Genomic DNA, 21,688 nt, shown 5'->3' with positions numbered 1-21,688 from the left:
TCACTCTTAGTGAGGGATGTACTTCCACCAATAGGAAGTATCTCATCATCATCATCATTGCTGGCGACGCTAGCCCAACTATTGGCGCTCACCACTCCAACATACGCTAAAGAATGAACCATGCTTGTCTTGGTAGTGTCTCTTGTTGGAAATTGTAATTAGTTTCGGTCTTCATAATTGTCATTTGACTCATGTCATAATGTAAATCTTATGTGTCTATCAAAAGGAGAAAGAAAATGATGTAAAGAACAAAAGAAAAATTCTTGTGGAGCATGGGTTTCATGCTCAAGTTATTTGTCATTAGGTCTCCTAGGGTTTACACAAGTTAAAGAGTCATTGTCATATTGGAAAAAGACCCTTATGGGCATTTGTATCAAGAAAAGAAAATTGGTTTAGTATTTGGAAGTGTCTAGAAGGCTCTCAAGACCAAGTTGGCCAGCTAGGAAGAATTCGACCTTGTGAGGGCTATTCGAGCCCTAAGAAAGGCTATATAAAGAAGAGCTTTGACCTTTTTACCGCTCAAACTAGCAGGGGCCCTAGTAGGGGATCTTATAGAAAAACTACTAGGTCAAGTGGCAACAATGGAGCGATAGCCCACTGTCATCTCAACTAAGGCTCCTTGCTCTTATGGAGTTTCACTGATGGGAGGAGACCCGATATAAGAGGAATCACCAAGATGAATGGACCAATGAATGGGTGGAGAGTGATTCCTAGAGCCTATTCACAAGAGATACTAACTAGCTTACTTGCTTGAGAAGCAAGGTGATAGACTCTCTAGGAAGGGCTAAGAGGACACTTGAGTCTAGGTTTAGAGGATATGCCTTCACACGGGGCTTCTTAGACTTAAGGGTCCTTGTGGAGAAATGGATTCTATGTAGTCCTTGTGGAATTTGAGTTATAGAGTTGTGGGACCACAAAGAACCCAAGTGGACCCAAATTAGGTCAAGGGTATGGAGTTGATTGACCAAAGAGTGGCTTGACCTAATTAGAGAAGAGAATATGATCAAAGGACTAATTTTCTTTTGAGATTTGAATGCAATGATCCAAGTGACGACACCTGATCGACCAAAGAGGGTCTTGACCTAATTAGAGAAGAGAATAGGATCAAAGGACTAATTTTCTTTTGAGATTTGAATGCAATGATCCAAGTGAGGACACTCACCCAAATCAACCTAGGGAAATAAATGCTCTCGTGGCTAGGGCTTGCTATATCTCGGGATTTCACTGTCAAATTTGCTTTAAACTTGGAGGACCTCTTGAGCAAACTCAAGTGCAGTAGTGGACCAAAATTCAAGGGCTTTGGATGGCTACAAGGAATTTCAGTTGATGCCCTAGGTGACCCTCTAGGGTTAGGCCTAGAATTGAGAAAAGTGGAGAAAAGAGAGATAAATTTGACCACCAAAGGGATGTGAGGATCAATGCCTTGCTTCTTGGGCTTAATGGAGTCAAGATACACATAGATCGAGAATTTTCATGAGCTAAGGAGCCCTAATTGACCTTTGCTAGCCTTTCCAAGGGCACCGACTAGGTTATTAGGGATTTATACTTCAAATTTTCGAAGGAGATAAAGTTTCGAGGTTATTCAACCTAAGAGGTGCTTCTAGGAATGTTCACCAAATCCCTCAAAGAGCAACACATGCATTAAATCACTTATTCAAGGTCTCCAGAATAATTTAGCATTACTTTAACCCATACAAGAATAATGATAACAATAACATGCGTTAGACAATTAAGATAACAAGAATAACATTGAAAGTTCACTTACATGAGAGAGAGAGAGAGTAATCGTATGTCAAAAGATGCACCTCACTTTTAGGTGCCCCCTATACCTTGTAATGACGCTGATAACACTGTAATACGTATAGATATCACTGACTATATCGGGATTCGGGAGGCTCCCTGTCTACCTTCTTAGGGTACCAGGACCAACAATGTTTAGCACTCCTCATCAGAGAGATTTTTAGCCACAGTACTTAGTACCTACACACCATGCCTCACCCTAGGATTACCGAGACAGTCACCTCATACTTGTTGAAGAAAGTGTTGTTGAAGGAAATTTAACTAGGTTCGGCCTTCATAAATGTACTTTTGATATTTGTATTTATTCAAGAAAAGAAATATAATTTTTATAATATATGTCAATGAGTTTCTTGCTTAGCACATGTTTAAGTGCTATAGGTGAGTCAAGGAGTCAAAAGAAAATGTTGAAGACCATAAGGGCATGTTACACCATGTATGTTTATGTATTAGAGTAAAGAGAATACCTCCAAGCAAAGTCAACAAGTCTACTCCATGCAACGACACCTACAAAAGAAGCAATCCTAATTATAAATGTCAAATCGGCCTGCAATCTTCTAGTCGGCCTAAAGGAGGGACAGTCCTCTATATATAGAGGCTGTCCACTCCATCATAACAGCAAGCAATCACCTCTGAAATTAGCGAAGGTAGGAAGCCGAGAAAAGGGTGAAGAAGGATGAAGAAAGGGTCTCCAAGTGCAGCGAAGAAGGAAGAAGAAAGACCAAGTCTTGGAAGTCTGTTCTAGGGCTAAAAGACGGTCACACGTGCGAAGAAGGAGAGGGTATCTTTGCTGTCATAGCATCCCTCTATCACAGTGACATAAACCTCATCATTTGGGCTAAGAACATAGGCCTAAAGGGTCTCCCACTCAAGCGAAGAAACAAGGAAGAAGAGTGAAGGTAATAGGGATGTTCTAAAGCACTATTACAGTCACGCATGTGAAGAGAAGGAGGCTGTCTCTGCTGTTATAACAACCTTCCCATTACAGCCATACAAGTTCATTGGTTGGTGAAAAGAAGGAAGGGGTCATCATAAGGAAAGGGTCTCATAAAAGGTATCTCTTCTAGAGCAAGTGCAATAAGATCTAACAACAATTGGAAGGAGGACGAAGTGCCGAAAGAAGGAAGTGTCGGGGAACAAAATGTAGAAAGGAGGAAAGACTAGACTTGTGCTTGGAGGATATTCTAGTTAAGGGTCTAGGGTTTGGCAGTGAGGCAGTGATCAATAAAAAGCTTCAATAAGAGAAACTTATCGAAGGGTTTTCCTCTCTAAGAGAGAGAGGTTTTGGCCCTCGCAAAGAGCCAACATTTGTGTTCTTGTTTTTATGTTTTTGGTAGTAGTTTGATGAAACACACACAGTAATAATAAGAAGAAGATCAGGCTAAGATAATTGTAAAAGTGCTTCACAAATTGTTATCAAGTCAAGAAGAATCACACTACACGTAATTTCCCTTGATTCTTCAACATGGTATCGGAGCTAAGGTGACACATCAAGGAAAGTGCATCTCAAGAACATTAATCAAGGAAGGACATCTACAAAAGTTGAAGCATCTAGCCAAGAAGTCTCAATCACTTCAAGGACAAGAAGGTCTACCATCTATCTTTCATCAAGGAAGACTACAAAGCAAGAAGAAGAGCCTTACATAAAGGCACCTACAAGAAGAGAAAATCAAAGAAGGATCTACATCAAGCTACAAGTCATCAAGCAAATCTCATCATTAAGCAAGTCCACTTGGATAAAGCAACTTGAAGAACATCAAGATCTGAGGAAGGCAAACCATCAAGTCTTCAAGGAGAAAGCAAGTCTACTACATCTCAAAATCTATCAAGTATATGTCTCCTTCTGAATATACATCAATGTCTTTTTGCAAGGAAAGCAACAAATGCGTAGGTACCAATAACTTTCTTGCATGGAAGAAGAGGATTGATTTACTTCTCAGGGAGAATGAACTTCTAGAACACATCAAAGGGAATATCTCTATCCCTGCTAAGGAACAAACTCAAGCCTTAGCCAAGTACAATAAGGATGAGACAAGAGCCCAAAGGATTCTAATATAATCCATCAAAGACTCTCTCATTCCTTATGTCTCCAAGTTGGAGATGTTGTACGTGTTTCCCATAGGCAGTCGGCTGCAAAAACTACGCCAGGAAACCAACTCAACCAGGCTTTAGGTTCAAGCTAGCCCTTGAACCAGAGGGGGCTCCCTCAGTTGTTATGAGGCCTTGTTTAACGCTGTTCACCATCACTAAAACAGCCTATGAAGCACAGTGGCCAGATTTATGATTTAGTTTGGGTGGTTGCTGATGATTGCACAATCCCTGTTCATGAATAAATACCCCTCTTACAGAGTCCTTCCTCAAAGTGTCAGCTTCCAGCCTGACATAATAACATGATTTATAAAGAATTTGATAGAAGAATAAGGATATTCCTGATAATTAAGCAATCAAACTGAATACTTAATCAATCAGGCAGATTTGGATGCGTGTAGAAAACTTCTACAGCCCAACAAAACACATTGCAGAGGATGAAAGAAGGCAATAATTAGTAAATATGTAGAGGAGCTATCTCAGACAAATAGTCTAATAAACTGATCTCTTTAAATGATTATAATTTTGCAGGGGATTTCAGAAAGATTGATACTCAATCTATTCTTACCCAGAATCTTCTATGCAAACTTGAACATGTGCAGAAAGAGAGTATGAAAGTACTGGAAAAACAACAGGAAACACAAGTTCTGCCATGAACTGGAGCTGGAAGGCTTTGATTAGGAATTCTGTAATAAAAGTTTTACAAAGCTGACAGGTTCTTGGCATCAAAAGCCAACCCTGTTTATTACAAATGAAATAATATATATAGACAAGATCTCTCCTAACTGTTACAATAATTATGGAATAAAATCCTGAATAGTAAACTAAAAATAAAAAGAATCTCTGAATAAATGCAGGAAATTTGGAATTGATGAAAATCCTTTGCCTTGGAATCTGCATAATCCTTCTTTGACTGCTGATCTTTCTGTTTGAAATCTTTAACAATTTCACAATTGGTGCATATTCTGCCAGTTGTATTCTTTGAATGCTCTTAGTTCCCTGAAAATGCTCATCGAATATCTCAATCTAATGATTCTTCATAAAACTTGGAAATATCATGTAACTGTAGCCTACAAATGAGTCAATTTTCCTTTGATGAGGGAAATTCTGCCACCTATTTAACTAGCTGTCTTTTTGACTGATATATTCATTCCTCAAAACTCTACCACATGTGATAGACAATTGTCATGTACATTTTTTCCTTTGTCTTTAATCCCCGTGGCAATTACCATTATTGGATTTACATCTAGGCTAGTTGTAACTTGTAACATGTTTCCTTACCTAAGAATTTTATAATCTATTTCCCTGTGACTTATTATACTATTTCAAACTGGTACAAATTTGCTATAGACTCGCTCTTTCTCCCACTGATAAATCTGTAGACTAGAGTGAGAAACACCATTCTTTGAATGAGAGATTGCCAATAATGCTCAAACCAATGCATTTTTCTGAGACTAAATCTGCAAAATCCATTTAGATTATTTTCTTGTAAATTCAGTGACTGGAGATTGGGAACCACAGGAAATTGATAAAAACTTTGAATTTCCCTTGCCTCCAAATGCTCTGTCACTTTTTGTCATAGTTCTTCAATTCAAGCATTTGCATTTTTGTGTCCTTCCTCCATGGGACAATTTGATTGAGATGGCTTTTCTGATTTGCATAAGTGGCACAAAGTTCTCCATTTCATGTTTGATGATTTTATCAGAAACACGGGTTAGCTCTCCCCCAAGGTGCAAAGAAGATGGACTCACAACCTGAGATACCTTCTTCGAATGCACTTGTCCTGCTGACTTGCTTGCACTTGCTGCATGATTTTGACCTTTCTTATGTTTCCTCCTCTTTTGCCTTTCCAAACAAGATGGGCAGTACCAGTTACTTTCTGGTACTCCTGCAAGAGGTGGATTCAAACAATATGTGTGATAGCCATCATCACAACCATCACAAAGGATGATATCTTCATCGTGTTCATCAATAAAGCAACTTCTACAGAGACATGAAGGACAGAACCATGTCGGTGGAGGAACACTTGCTAATGGAGGCCTCAAGCATCTTAAATGATAAAATTTATAGAGGCAATTCTCATTACTACATTCTATAAGATGATCATCATCCTTTTTTCCAGTCGAACAGATTTTGCACAATTTTTCAACTAGTTGTTTATCATCATGTTCTTCTGCTTCTTGCCTGCTGGTATGAGTTGTCATCTCTCTTCCACTCTTATACAAATCAGACCCTTCATCTCGATGAATTTCAATCACCTCTCCATCAATATTAGGTCCGACATCTTTCCTATTACATTCAAGCCCTACTTTGCAATGCTCTGGTTCGTCATTTTCTCCAGTGCTATGCACTGCCATCTGCCCACTTTGCAGTTCAGACACAACACAATTTTGGAGCGAAATGTCCACACTGTCATTAACCATATTGTCCTTATCACAAAAGGAGTAAACCTCAGATGACTTCTTTCTGGCTAGTGAACAGGGTACACAGTACCAACCAGTTGTTGGAATCTTATCCAGGGCAGGTGAAAGGCAATACCTATGATAAGCTGCTTGGCATGCATAACACAGTATGATGCAATAATTTCGCTCATTACTGCCACACAATGTACACCGAACTTGATTGGCTGATGAACCCATATCTCTAACATTTGGACGTTTGTCTTCTTTATTTTCCACACATCCATTCACGCAACCCTCCACATTTTTCATTGTAAGAGTTCCCTTGTTTGAAAGATGTAGATTCCTTGATATATGTGGTAATTCAGTGGTTTCCATAAAACTGGCTACTTCCCTATTATGAGCATCCACTTGCATATTACTCAAAGATATGCATGGGTTGCAGCCCTCTTACGCTCTTGAAGTTTGCACCATTTTGTCAGTCTATTTACTGCTGTGGCAACAATCAATGATTTCCTGAGGCTGCTGATCTAGAACATCGTGATCAAGCAATGCTCCACTGATACTTGCCCTCGTAGTAATGTTTGTATGAGTGATGTTGCAATTTCCTTCAGCTTCTCCCTCAAGCAAACTAGACACCCTTCAGAGATCCAAGGAAACCTCCCAAAACGCCTAGAATTTGACAGAAATTCCTGCATGAGATCTAATTGATGTCGTTCTGCACAAAACCCACGTTCCAAATTTTTGAAATTCGACTTCAATTGTTCAGAAACTGTACCCAAAATCCGCTGCCTGAAAAGGGTTAGGAATTTTGATTCATAGTTGAGCATCTGGTTATCATTTGTTCAAATCCCTTTACAAACATCAATTCTCTTGCTAATGTGCTCAAAAAGCACTGGAAGGTGGTTTAACTTTAAGCCTGATCGTAACTGAGATGTCTCAATTAAAAAAAACTAAGTATCATCACTGGGATTGAGCCAGGAATGGTCTTTACATGGTAAGAATTATTTGGAGGCCTGCTCCAATTCCTTTCAACAACCATTCCAAAGAGTGCTAGAGGGAAAGAAATAAATGCCATCATTACATGAATACGGTCCTTCACTCACATAACCAGACATCTGAGACATGCCACTTAACAACCTTGCTGCCACCTTTAACCCTGTGCTGTCATTGAAACCACCAACGGATTTCGGAGGGGGTCTCTACTGGTAAATGGTTTTGGACCTGGGGGGTCCGAAGTGCATTGGAACATGCCACGTAAGATAAGAGTGGTTTTATCAAAACAATATTTCGAAGCCCCCCCAGCTGTTAAATCTCGGATGACCTTGGGGGGTCCGAAATAGAATGAAAACCATTGATTTAGTATTGACAACCTCCGCCATATAAAAATGCCTGGACATTATGCTTGCCCTTCCTCATCTTGGCGCTTGTAGTTTGACCTTTTGACTTGCATGGCTGATTGGTGAATGCTGACTTTGTGATTAGGCCCAACAAATTTTTTAATAACATAACTTCAATTTTAAATAAATATTTTCATAAAAATATACAATTATATTTTTATAAAAATACAATTGTTTTAAAATTAAAATTATTATAAAAAACATAATAAACCATTCAAAAGCACTAATAAGTATATATCTGAGCATTTAGCCAAGAGGGAAATAACAATTTCTCACTGAAAATTACAAATTTTCAGTGTACCAAAATATGTTACAACATGAGACATCCAAAGAAATCTATGACAAATTAGTAGAGCTATTCTCGGTAACCACAGTTGGAGAAGTGATATCTCTATGAAATGAATTGTACAAGATGAAGATATCAAAGGAAGGAATAACTCTCTACTTCATGAAGATCTCTTAGATGAGGGATCAACTTCAAGAGCTAGGAGAAGTCATGTTTGACAGAGAAATGACAACCGTAGTACTCAATGTTCTACCTGAGGATTGGGGCAACTTCACATCAATCATATATGCCAAGAAGGAAGCCACCCCACTAAGTGAAATGTGGTCTCTATGCAAGATAGAGGAAACAAGACTCAAAGCAAAGGAAGATGTGGGACCAAAGGAGCAAGCTTTTGCTAACCCATAGCCAAGAGGAAGGGAAAATTTGGCAAATTTGGTCCACAAAGAACAAACAACAAAGATATGTCCAAAATCCAATGCTATGGATGCCAAGAATATGGATACTACAAAAGGAATTGTCCTAAACTAAAGAAGGACAACAACAACAAAAGAAAAAGGGAAGAAGCTCATGTGACTCAAGAAAAGAAAGAAGAAGACAAGAAGCACAAGAAGGAAGATCCTCCGGATCTCTACTATGACTAAGTATAATTCTTTACTTAAAGTCCTCTTTGAAAGATTTGAGTAGTATAGGAGCATGTAGGAATAGAATAAAATTGCATGGCTAGAAATATCTTCTAGAATCTAGAAGCATGATGTACATAGAGTTCAAAATAGTAAATACTCATGTAGAAGGAGCATTTATAATAGAACAAAATGTATGGTTAGAAATATCTTCTAGAATATAGGAGCATGGTAGATATAGCTCAAGATATTCATGTAGAAGGAGCCTACCTAGTATAGGACCTCAACCACATTGAAAGAAAATTGATCATGATTAAGAATCTTAGAAGACCCCCAACATCAAAAAGAAAAGAAACATTTGCAGGGTAAGGGTCTTCAAGATCCTATGATGGAATCTTCAAAAGAAGATTCATAAACAAAAGCAAATGTCTCATTGGGAATCCCATTGATGGGATTCAAGAAAAGGATGATATGCATGCAAGCTAAGATGAAGCAAGAAGGGCCACAACAAGGACAACCAAATGAAGCTAAGATGATCAAAGGAGAATCAAGATGAGGTATGTATGCATCAAAGTTTAGTCATGTTATCATATGTATATTATTGAGTCATGGAAATGTGAAGCATAAAAACTAATAGCTTGTAGACTTGAATGTAAAAATACACAAGAGGTATTTGAAATAATAATTTATTATATATATAAAATGTATAAGTGATCAACATTACAGTGAGGACCCACATTTATATACCTAAGCAGGTGTCTTTTTGTGAATGGGCATGTCTTTTAGACATGCCTTTTCACTTAACTTAATGACTATTTAACCTAATTAATATTTGGTTATTTAATATTTACATTTATTTTATACATACTTGTTATGAATTATATTCATAACATAGTCCCTTCCTTCAGAAGCTTTGTCCTCAAAGCTATATTGCTGGCAATTGTCTTTGTTGTTGTCGTCTCAGCATATGGAAGGCGGAAGGTCTCCGTCAGTGGTGGCTCTCTAGTAACTCTATTTTGAGTCCAAGGTTGTCTTCCTTTTTTTTATTTAAGATTTTTTTTTCTTCTTTATATTGTTAAATATAACTTTATATAATAGTTATAAATATAACTTTATATATATATAGTTTTTTTTGTAATGTTTATGTAATTATCTGTATGTTAATTAAATATAATTAAATAAAATTACTGCTTATCAAATCTTGTATATTTATCCAGCCAACATTACTCGTAGTTGACGTCATGTCTTTCGACCTGGGGACACCACGTTTGATGGGAGACGTCAATAGTGTTTAAACAGAATGTATGGGTGGACTGAAATGAGCAGATAATGGATTTGAAAGACAGGAGGGCAGATGGATAAAACACAGTGGACGACGTGGGATTGTGGTAGGGACTGTCAGCATGGAAATCGGGAGCTGTCAGCAGATAACCCACGCAGACAAGAGTTGCGGTGGGCAGAGCCTGTGTGAATCGACGCCAGAACCAGTGGTTGACCCTTCGACCGGGCACATATCTTGACGATGGGGTAGCAACATCTCTTAACAGCGACGTGTGCGTGGCTTCCTCTTCGGTTTGTCTGGAACAATGACTGTCGGATAATATCATGCACAGAGCTAAAAAGACCCCACAACAGAATTCCATAATCGTATGACCGTTCTGAATGTAATGCTCATCGGATGCATCGCGGGGAGCCTTCCCCATGTCGCCGAATGCAAGAAATCGAACCTCGCTGACGCCTGATGTCGGTGGGGTGGAGAAACTCACCAGAGAACTCCAACCCACATTGTCACTTCCATATCTGTAACTGTATTTCTGAGAAGGAAGCAACCCCGTCATTAGGGCTGTATGAATATATCCTGGATCATGCCATCCAAAATCCATTGCTGGGCTTGGAAGCAGATCATTACTACACATATCAGCTTGAGTGAACGTTGTCACAGTGGACATGGCTGATTTTTCAGCACCGTATTGCACAAATTGCGTGGTATTGCTCCCGCTGATCCATGTTACCTTCATGGATGAACCAGTAGAATCCATGTTGGACAGATGGGCATAGAGCGACATGTCTGGTTTACAAAACTTGAGAGCCTCTGATCTCCGAAGGATGCAAGGGTTTTCATAACCAGACAACAATACCAACTCGATATCTGTGCGTATGTTTATGACTTGAAATGTTATTGAACCATTGCAGGTCTTGGGTTCAAGTTCATCTCCGATCTCTTCTAATATACAACTGCTTCTGTTTTTGGTGCACTCCTTATAGGAAGGATTGTTTTTCAGGATTTGAGACTTCACAGTATAATGGCAGAGCAGAGAATGCAGATTCGTATCTCCCGTTTCCAAATACATGAACACGTTCAGTGGACAAGTCGAAATGTTGGGGCTTGAAGGATCATTTTCATCTTCATGTTCATTATCATTAGAATCATCATCTTGATCTGTATCATTCTCATATTCAGTATCAACATTTTGATTGAATTCTTCTTCTTTTTCTTCTTCCACATTTTTCTCTTCATCATCTTCCTTATTATTGATTCCCTTTTGACATTCTTTAACTTCTACAATTGATTTTTCTAATCGTTGAAATGCTTCTTGAATACTAAACTGCTCGACGCAATCAGGATGTGAACGTAATGGCACATTGTGCGACGAACAACGTTCAAAGACTCGCATCATTATATTGTGTGCCATGGCTTTGATACCACTGAAGCATAAAAACTGATAGCTTGTAGACTTGAATGTAAAAATACACAAGAGGTATTTGAAATAATAATTTATTATATATATAAAATGTATAAGTGATCAATGTTACAATGAGGACCCACATTTATATACCTAAGCAGGTGTCTTTTCGTAAATGGGCATGTCTTTTAGACATGCCTTTTCACTTAACTTAATGACTATTTAACCTAATTAATATTTGATTATTTAATATTTACATTTATTTTATTTATTTACTTGTTATGAATTATATTCATAACAAAATGGTTCTATGACATGATCAAGTATGAAAGTATCTCTTTCACCAATGACATGCTCAAAGGCATGTACAACAATGCAATGAAGGTCAACAAAAGGAAATACTCACATAAGGAGTATAAGATTGCTGACTAAAAAAACAAGTAAAGAAGAAATGCTCACTAGTCCTAGAAGCAAGCAATGAAGAAGTGCTCTCACAAGAAGCAAAAGGTGGTTGACCAATCTATCCAAGAAGAAGCAAATGAAGAAAGAGATCAAGCATGTGAAGAACACCATGATCACAAAGAATCACTATCTGACAAAGATCCATTGAAGACATCTCCCGAAAGAAGGCATGACAACTCTGACTAAGAAAGTAACAGATCAAGGGACTCTCGACACTTGTGAAGGCCTTGGAGATATGAAAGGTGCAGATAACTGATTCTACTCTACGAAGATGTCATGATGAAGGAGACATCCAACAAAAGCACCATTTAATGCTGAAGCAATATCAGGATGAAGTCATGGAGGGCTACTAGATCAAAGCATGGGAACAAGCAAGTATAACGAAGCATCCATGTGAAGAGTAGTCTGAAGCATTGACAAGATGACAAGGAGTAACCTGATGACAAGAGAACTTGATATATGACAAGAAGGCCACTTTCCACGAAGGAAGTGATGATATGACAAATCAAGAAGGAAAGTGATCGATGGATGGTGCCCTACCAGGAAGAAGTTCGAACAAAGCCTTCATGACATCGAAGGAAGGAAGGAGATCAAGCCGCTGGAGGACCCACGAAGAAGAAGTTGCTGATGAATGGACAAGTCCCTAGCTAAGAGGGAGTTATAACAAGTTCCCAATTACAAAGGAACTTGGACAAGTACCTTGTCAGAGGATACTTGGGCATATCTTCCTCAATTGAGAGGAAGTGATAGACACAACATTCTTGTCTTCACTTGAGAAGAAAGAATGGGAGGATTGTGTAATCATCTGGCATCCAATACTCTTTGAGGATGTGTTGGACATCCAAGACAAGAGTAGGCAAGAGGATCGATATTCTTTGAGGGTTGGGAATCCAAGATAAGTATAGTCCTAGAAGGTCATACTCAGTGAACACACGGGTGGGTATGTACCTTGAGAGACAATGACTAAGATGTCTATAAGTCATTGGTCTCGCCAACATAAGGTATCTTGTTGGTAAAATGTAGGAAAAACACAAAACCATCTTTTGGACCCCATGTGCTGCACATTGCATAGACCTCATGCTTGAGGATATTGGCAAATAGATTGGGTCAAGAACACTGTAGAGCATGCCAAAAGCATAACAAAATATATCTACAATCACTCATGGATTTTGAGCCTGATGAGGAAACACACAAGGGGCAGGGATATTATTAGGCTTGCCATCACTAGATTTGCAACTCATTTTTTGACATTGCAATCTATGCTTTCCCAACATAGAAACTTGCAAAGGGTGTTTTCTAGTGATGAATGGAATGAATGCCAATGGTCTCGCAAACATGATGGTAAATATGTGAAAAAGAAAGTTAATGAAGAAATATTTTGGAAAAAGCAACAAAGATTGTGAAGGTTGCTGAGCCATTGGTTAAGGTGTTGCGGTTGGTGGATGAGGAAAGGTTGGCTTTGGGCGTCATTTATGAGGCTATGGGTCGAGCAAAGGAGCAAATAAAGGCAATATACAAGGATAGAGTGGCCAAGTATGGGCCTATTTGGGCAATCATTCATGAAAGATGGAACAATCAACTCCATCGCCCTATACATGCAACTAGGTTTTTTTTTTTTTGGGTTTCTCTGAAAACAAGGTATCATTATAAAGCTATGGAGGCAGAAGCTTTGATTGGGAAGGTTAGAGATGGATTGATTGACTGCATGGTCCATAAGGAGAGTGATCAACTGGAGATACACAACCATATCACTTGTTTCGGTAGAGCCACAATTACCTTTGGCAAGAACCTAGCAAGGATTGCAAGGGAAGTAGATGAGCTAGGTAAACAAACAATTTCAATTTTCAAATTTTTATTTTGTTAAATTGTTTATAATTTGAAAGTGGATATAATTTGTTGAGCTAATTCATTACACAACTATGTTTTTTGCAGCACAATGGTGGGGGGCATTTGGTAGCCATTGTCCTCAATTGCAGAAGTTTGCAATCCGTGTTTTGAGTCAAACTTGTAGTGCTATTAAGTGTGAGTGCAATTGGTCTGTCTTTGAGAGGATTCACACGAATAATAGAAACCGTTTGGAACAAAATGGTTAAATGATCTAGTGTATGTCCAATACAACCTCCGGCTTAGATGCAACCAATTGCTGAACAAAAGACCTGATACAGATCCCATTGTGTTGGAAGATATTGATCCAACATCAGATTGAGTAGTGGAGAGTCATCCAACAGAGTTTGATTCTGACAAGGATATTGGTATTGATTTGGATTTACAGACAGAGGCATTAGCTGAAGTTGCTGCTGAACATAATGTTCAGTTGAATGCAGATCCACTTGTACTAGGCCCAACCCCAAGTCCTCCAGTTGCAGGCACTTCCTCTACTCAGCCATGACGGAAGCACATATCTCGTCTATCTCAGTGTGCAGCTGCTGCGCCTGCTAGTGCTACTACTTCTATAGTTGCAGTTGGAGATGGTGATGAGGAGGAGGAGCCATGGGTTTCCCTGTTTGACTCTGATTCAGAGTCTGAGCCAGATGATGTTGGCTTCTCTAGCAGTAGCCAGTAGTACTGGTGACTAGTGATGTTTTACAATTTACTTTTGTTGTAGAGGCCATTTAGAGCCTCCTTGGTTATGTGTTTTTGTTTTGATCTCTATATCATGTATGTATTGGACAGTGCACTGGGTGCCATTTTGATATAATGGATATATTCATGAGCCTACTTTGATCATATGTTGTCTTCTCGCTATATTCTAGTGCTTTGTGTTTGGAAACATCAATGAAAATCTTTAAAATTATGTTTTTTCATAAAAAAACAAATATTAAATGTATTTTTTACAACGACCGAGTCATTGAAATCAAACCGGCCGAGTTGATACCGAGTCATTGAAATCAAACCGGCCGAGTTGATACCGAGTTGGAGTTGGATTCGGAGCCGACCCTCGGCCGGTTCCGAACCTGAGTAGGAGTTTTAAAACATTGCTAGTGACAGGCTGAAGCCACCTCATGGTCCTGGAGTATGACCTAAGACTGCTTCTGATTGGCTGAGAGCTCATCTTCTTTGGAGACAAGGAAACAGGTTAACAGCCCAAGACCTAGAGGCATCTGATAGGAGTGGAAATCTTCTTCCTTATGGACTAACAGTGGGTTATTTCAGGGGGCCAGGTTTTGTCTGTACACAATGATGTTGCTGCATGTTGGGATCTTGAGTTGTATCAACAGAGGTTAGGCTGGTAGCCCTTAGTATTGCAGTTTTTTTCCTGCTTTGGAAAAAATTCATTCTTTTGCATTTGCTTAAATATAATCCTTGATAAACCTGTGCTCAAATGTGAAAATCATCTGCAAAATTAACTATTTTATGTGGTCAAACTGGATGTGTCTGAACGTAGGGATTTTAAATAAGACATTGATAACATGGGCCATATAACAAGTCTACTCTTCAACACTGATTTACGCTTTCTTGGATAAGATAAGTTTATTAATGTCCAATGTAAGACCAAAATAGTAGGTCAATAGGACTACAAGGTACAATCAGTGATGATAGTCAGTGGGAATGCACTGGGTTATTCTGAATGAAAAATAAGATAGATAAAAGATAGAATCTGCAACAATGGACCAAGAGAAAGGAAGCAATAAACAAATCTCTATGATGTCTTATTTGGCCAGGGTGAGGAACTGGAGAGTAAGGAAGAGGAAATATCTGTGATCACATCCATCACTGACTAGGCACTGAGGCAGCTATACATTGTCTCATGATGTTGCTGCAGGAAAGTCCAGGGCTAAGTTGTCCTGGATGGGTGGACTTCGGAGGAGCCTGAGCACCACAAGCACTAACAGAGATTCTCCTAACACTTCAGGCTGATGGAAAAAAATTGCGTAATATAGGGCTGGTTAGACCATCAAGTTGGTAAGGGAATTGTACTCCTTTGTGATCTCATGGCAACTTGACTGACATAGAGATAGGGAAGGAAAATATTAGACACTGACAAGGAAATGAAGTATAATTATCTGGATCCATGGTGGCTTGATGGGTTATCATAAGTTGTAGTAATATAGTTTTTAATGTTTGAATTTCGCAGCTAAAGTGTTCTTTCTGGCATTTAGGTGTATTTTAATTTCAAAGATGCGTTAAGCTATTTATTTAGACTTGTTTAGGGCATTTAGAACCAGTTTCAGCCAAAGAGGTTCTATCATGTTGTGCATAATGTTGGAGCTTGTTCTACATAGCCATCTCATACATTTCTGTTCTGTGCAGTTTCCATGGAAGGAAGTGAGTGTTTTGCCAGTACAGAAGCATGCAATGGCATATGGTCTGTTTGCATCAAGTATCGCTCCATTTGGAGGATTCTTTGCCAGTGGTTTCAAACGGGCATTCAAAATCAAGGTGGTTCTCTTAGCTTCATTTTGGTGATATTTTAAATAATTTTTGCTTCATCTTGTATATGCACATGGATGAGGAGTGATTCTTTAATATCTTTCTGTCTTACAGGATTTTGGGGACAGCATTCCTGGTCACGGTGGCATTACTGATCGGATGGATTGTCAGGTAATGACTGTGTCATCTGTTAAAAAAATGTACATTATGGAACTTTTTGTGCATGCTTATTACAAAAGTTGTAGTGAATTTCTCAGCACTTTAAGTATAGTGCGCCAATCGAACAGTTTTTACTTCGCGAAGCACAACTTTCTCTTTGTTTCTTGGGCATGTCTTTAATACACAATAAAACATGAATTAGCTGGCTGTGGATTGTCAAACCAACTTGACCAGTTCATGGAGAAAGCTGCAATTGTGGCTTCTTATGAACGTTGTAATTGTATAATATTTGACAAGCATATTGAGACAAACCAACCTATGAATTCAGCATTGAGCATTGTATTGTTAGAAAGGGAGTGCCAAGGACAATTGTTCCTAAGGCTTGGTTTCTAGCCTAGGAAAGAGTGTCCTCATGTGACTCCCTTTACCTAACTTTATAGGAATTATAAAGTATAAAGTCATAAAGTGACTTTATAAACATAAAGTGACTTTAAGAGAAATAAAGCCTCTGTGATCCATATCATAGTTATAATTTTTTTTTTTTTTGGAATTTTTCTTTTTTTCTTTCTCTGGAATAAGTCACATTGAAGATTTTGGTCGACGCGTTTCGAACCAACAAGTGTGGTTCATCTTCAGGTGACTTATTCCGGGAAAAAAAAATTATAATTAGAAATAAAGCCATAAAAGTGATTTTATAAACATAAAGTCATAAAGTACCTTTTGAGTAATTAATGAAAAGGGGACTAAGGGGAAAAGGTCTCTCATAGGTCAATGAGAGATTAGATTGCCACCCTTGATCTAACTGGGTAAGATCTAATCTCAGCCATTAGATGTTAGGGTTAGGTCTCTCTTCTTAATGAGAGAACAAAATGGAAAAAGCAAAGGGGAGAGGGCAACATTTGCACATTAATGAGATTTGAAGCTAAGGAGAAAAGGAGGCTGAGAGAGAAGTACAGGAGGAGAAAGGAAGAACAACATTGAGCTTCAGGTAGAGAAGGGCATGGATTCCTAGGCTTAAAAGGCACAAAAATCAAGGCTCTTCTATACCACAAATTGCAGCTGGGTTAGCATGAGTTTCAAGGAGGTTTCATTGCATCTTTTGTAGCAGGTTGAGCGCTGAAATTGAGGGAACTGACAAGCATTTATTGCTGTCAGTTCTGGCACGAAATTCAAAGGTCTGGGCTGCATTCAATGATGCCCAAATTTCGAGACAGATTTAAAATCTGAGCAGTCAGGGTGTGATTTTCAAGGTTTTCAGTGGCGTGTAGCATGTACAACATTGTTAGGGGTACGAAAAGCAAGTGTCAGAGCTCTGAAATCGAGGGCAGATTTCTGAGTCTGTCAGCGCACAAAGTTCGAGGTAGAGGCATGGATTTTGAGGGAGACTGACAGTACAGCAGTGGCACAAATTCCTGTGCGTGTTGGGCATGAATTTCTGGGACTGTCAGGCATGAAATTTTAGGCAGCTACAACACTTTCTCCAAGGAAATTTGAAATTTGACCACAAATTTTGAGGAAGATAAGTAGATTTAATTGCTGTTAATTAACTGCTTTAATAAATTTTCTTATAATAAATAAAATATCCCTCTCCTCTCGGTTTTCTCTTTATGTTTTTTCCAGGGTCTTTGTACCAAAAATCACTTGTGCTAAATTGTGGGTCAATTTGTGTTATTCTCAGCGAAAATTTAAAATGGAGTTGGCTTATGTGTTTCATGTTTTTTTTTGAATATATTCATGTTCAAAAACAGCAATGATGGGCTGGGCATTAAAGTGTTGTGATTCCTAAAGCTTGAAACCGGGTTGGGCCTTCAATTTCTACATGTTATCCGAGCTAAGAAGAACAGAACTGCTGATAAACAGTGAGAAGCAATGACCTAACAGCAAGTTTAAAACAGGGTTGAGAGGGAGTAGAGTTTAACCTTGGACAGATTTGCAACTGTGTTGGTGAGAAAGTCAAATGGCAACAGGGTTGAGGGTAGAAGACAGGTTGAGTGGGGTTGAAAACTTCAGCCCATGGAAGGAGAGGATGGTCTTGCTTCTTGAGGAGTTTGAGCTATGGGAGATTGTTGAGAAGGCAGTAGTACCTCCCACTGACCCAACATTGTTGACTGATTTCAACAAGAGAAATGTCAAGGCTAAAAGACTTCTCTTAGATGCTGTTAAGGACCACCTCATTCCCCATGTCTTAGGGAAGAAGTATGCTTTTGAGATGTGGGAGTCTTTGACCAAACTCTACCAAAGTACCAATGAGAATAGGGAGATGGTACTAACGAAAAAATGAGGCAAACCAAGATGACAAAAACCGACATAGTAGCCTTATACTTCATCAAAATTACTCAAGTGAGAGATGAGTTGGCAGCCGTGAGAGAGGTCATTTCTGAGGAGCAGCTGGTTAGTGTGAAAATTCCAAACTGGAATCCTATTGTAGCAACTGGAAATTATTCTCCTAATTGTTAATTCTATTTAACAATTTATTTGCAGTTTGCTACCGAAAACAGTGAATAAATCTCACTGCAATCTACACAAATAAAACTGTGGAAGAATAAAATGTTGGAAGAAATGCTAGGACACACATAAAAATAACACAATTATTTTTGGACAAAAGTCCCCGGAAAAACCCAACTTGGGAAAACTAGTGCAGCAGATGAGGGTTTTATTATTATTCAAGAGTGAACAATCCGAGTACAATCTGGATGCCTAAAACTGACAATCCACAACAAGAAAATCTGGGCAAAAATATTGAAGGGAATTTCCCTTCTCCCACAGGTAATCTCTGGCACGACTTGCCTTCAGAAAACTGGTCGTCCAAATCCCAGCATGAGCCCTTTTGCTTTACCTCTGTGCTGTTTCCCACACGTGTGGTTTGACACTGCCTCTGATGAGGTCGTTTTGCCTCCCGCTGTTGAGGAAATTGTCTCTCCGACCTTCTGGAACCTCTTCCCGTCCACTAGAGCTGAGAATGATTTTTCTCACCAACAAATCGGTTTGCCTTGTTGAAGCTAATGCGTAGAGCCTCTGCGCTGCCTCTCTGGGATAACTCAGCCCTCTTGCTGCTGCCTCTCTGGATATGGAAATATTTCCTTTGGACTCATTGTCCATGCCCCTCAATCACTGCTTCGATCTCTAGCTCTCTCCGACAACTAACTGCTGCTACTCTGGAAGTAGATCTGCTCAGAAATCGAATCTCTCAAGTGTCTTCTCCATCACCACATCGAACTCCACTTATATTCCTTTGTTGGAGCATCAATGAACAAGATTAAAACATAATCGATGGTTAGGATCATCCCTGGATCGATCTGTGTGAGTTTTTAGATGATTCATGCCTTGACTTAATTAATACTGATTAATTAACCATATTCCCCAAGTTTAGACTTAGGAAATATTTAAAATTGGTTAATAATCTAATTAAGTCATTTCTAGGTGAAATTTCCAGAAACGATTTTTGGGTTTTGGAGATCTCATGTATTCTAGCCTCTGCACAAAATTTCAAGGCTAGAACACATCTGATGCTACAAAAACTAACACAGGAATCGAATCTCTCAAGTGTCTTCTCCATTACCACATCGATCTCCACTTATATTCCTCTGTTGGAGCATCAATGAACAAGATTAAACCATAATTGATGACTAGGATCATCCCTAGATCGATCTGTGTGAGTTTCTAGATGATTCACGCATTGACTTAATTAATACTGATTAATTAACCATATTCCCTAAGTTTAGACTTAGGAAATATTTAAAACTGGTTAATAATTTAATTAAGTCATTTCTAGGCGAAATTTCCAGAAACGATTTTTGGGTTTTGGAGATCTCATGTATTCTAGCCTCTCCACAAAATTTCAAGGCTAGAACACATCTGATGCTACAAAAACTAACACTCCCTCTTAGCGAGGAAGGTGTTCTAGTGCTATTGCACACTGTGTAGCAACACCCTGTCTCTGTATCATCTCTTGTCACACTGCTAATGTCTGACCATACTGCCCACCAACCACTGCACAACTCTGATATATGCTGCATCTGTGCTGTTGCTGAAATGTTGCCAACACTGCATCTGTATTGCAACTCCCTCTCATATGTTGCCATTGCAACTGCAACATCTGCAACTAAAAATCATCCAAAACACTGAATCAACTATGATCAGTATAATGCATCTGTCACCTAAGTCCCTGATTGCTGCTAGTATCTACAATCACTGAAGAATCTGCGCTGTTGCTGACTCTGGACTATGCCAACTGCAATGCTACTAACTCTGCACTGTGCTCCCCAACATTTGACTGCTACTAGTCTCAGCAACTGTCACTCTGATATCTGACTGCATCAACTGTCACTCATCCATATGCTGCACAACTCTGATATATGCTGCATCTGTGCTGTTGCTGACCCTGCTGAACTGTTGCCAACACTGCATCTGTATTGCAACTCCCTCTCATATGTTGCCATTGCAACTGCAACATCTGCAACTAAAAAGCATCCAAAACACTGAATCAACTATGATCAGTATAATGCATCTGTCACCTGAGTCCCTGATTGCTGCTAGTATCTACAATCACTGAAGAATCTGCGCTGTTGCTGACTCTGGACTATGCCAACTGCAATGCTGCTAACTCTGCACTGTGCTCCCCAACATTTGACTGCTACTAGTCTCAACAACTGTCACTTTGATATCTGACTGCATCAACTGTCACTCATCCATCCTGCTACTGAAAACTGTGGGCCCCTGTTGCAAGGTATTGATCCATGAGGTGGGCTCCTCAAGGATCCTACCTGTAAGGCCTTCGAGTTGCGGGTGCGACGGGCGCCGACGAGTCATCGTGCACGAAGGCGCGGGCACGCACGAAACGACGATGCGACGGGCTGCGGACATAATGCGATGTTTGGTGCGACAAAAGGGCGAGACACTTATGCGACTAAGTGTTGAAGCGACATAATATATACATGCGATGGATGAGACTTGAGGCCGACTTGAGTACAAGTCTTATGGGCGCATGGTTAGTGGTTTTGGGGGTCGGCCAAGGGGCTGCACACCCCATGTAAACCCACGATAGGTTGTGTATATATGTGGGAGCCTTGAGGCTCATTTCAACAACACTTCCTCTCATCTCTTCTACGCATAAGATCAAGAGGCAAGTAAAAGTGCGCAGAAATAAGGGGAGCTGCGCATATCTCATGCGCTCCACTTGAAGGTGCACTTGAAGGTGATCTTGAGTCGGTCGAAGAGTGGGCAAGGTGTGCCCGAGGTGCGGTGGATGTGCAGATTTGTGCAGGACTTGGTGAAGAGGATTTAAGTGGCTCGGGTGAGCACTTCTCTTTGTGCAAGGGTGCACATGTATTGTAAAAGGCAGGGTTGCCTCTCTGTTGTAATATTTGGCTAAGTGTAGACTTGGTTCGGCAAGGCACACTTGTACATTGTAAAACTGATATTC

The 21,688-nt window shown here is 39.4% G+C and overlaps 1 protein-coding gene across 2 annotated transcripts in view; it reads left to right on the top strand.

The window, feature by feature from the left end:
- Nucleotides 1-21,688, top strand: part of LOC149184582 (phosphatidate cytidylyltransferase 1-like) — a 177,796-nt gene that overhangs the window by 86,277 nt on the left and 69,831 nt on the right. For both annotated transcript variants that reach the window (XM_089417620.1, XM_089417619.1), the window contains exons 9-10: nucleotides 15,988-16,116; nucleotides 16,222-16,278. In XM_089417620.1, coding sequence (XP_089273746.1) covers nucleotides 15,988-16,116; nucleotides 16,222-16,278 — 186 coding nt within the window. The remainder of the gene's footprint in view (nucleotides 1-15,987; nucleotides 16,117-16,221; nucleotides 16,279-21,688) is intronic.

Source organism: Pinus tabuliformis, chromosome 3_2 (genome assembly GCF_031772625.1).
Source record: "Pinus tabuliformis cultivar Carrire ecotype Pingquan chromosome 3_2, CPIR1, whole genome shotgun sequence".
Classification (NCBI taxonomy): Eukaryota; Viridiplantae; Streptophyta; class Pinopsida; order Pinales; family Pinaceae; genus Pinus; species Pinus tabuliformis.
This window is presented reverse-complemented; position numbering and strand designations above follow the sequence as displayed.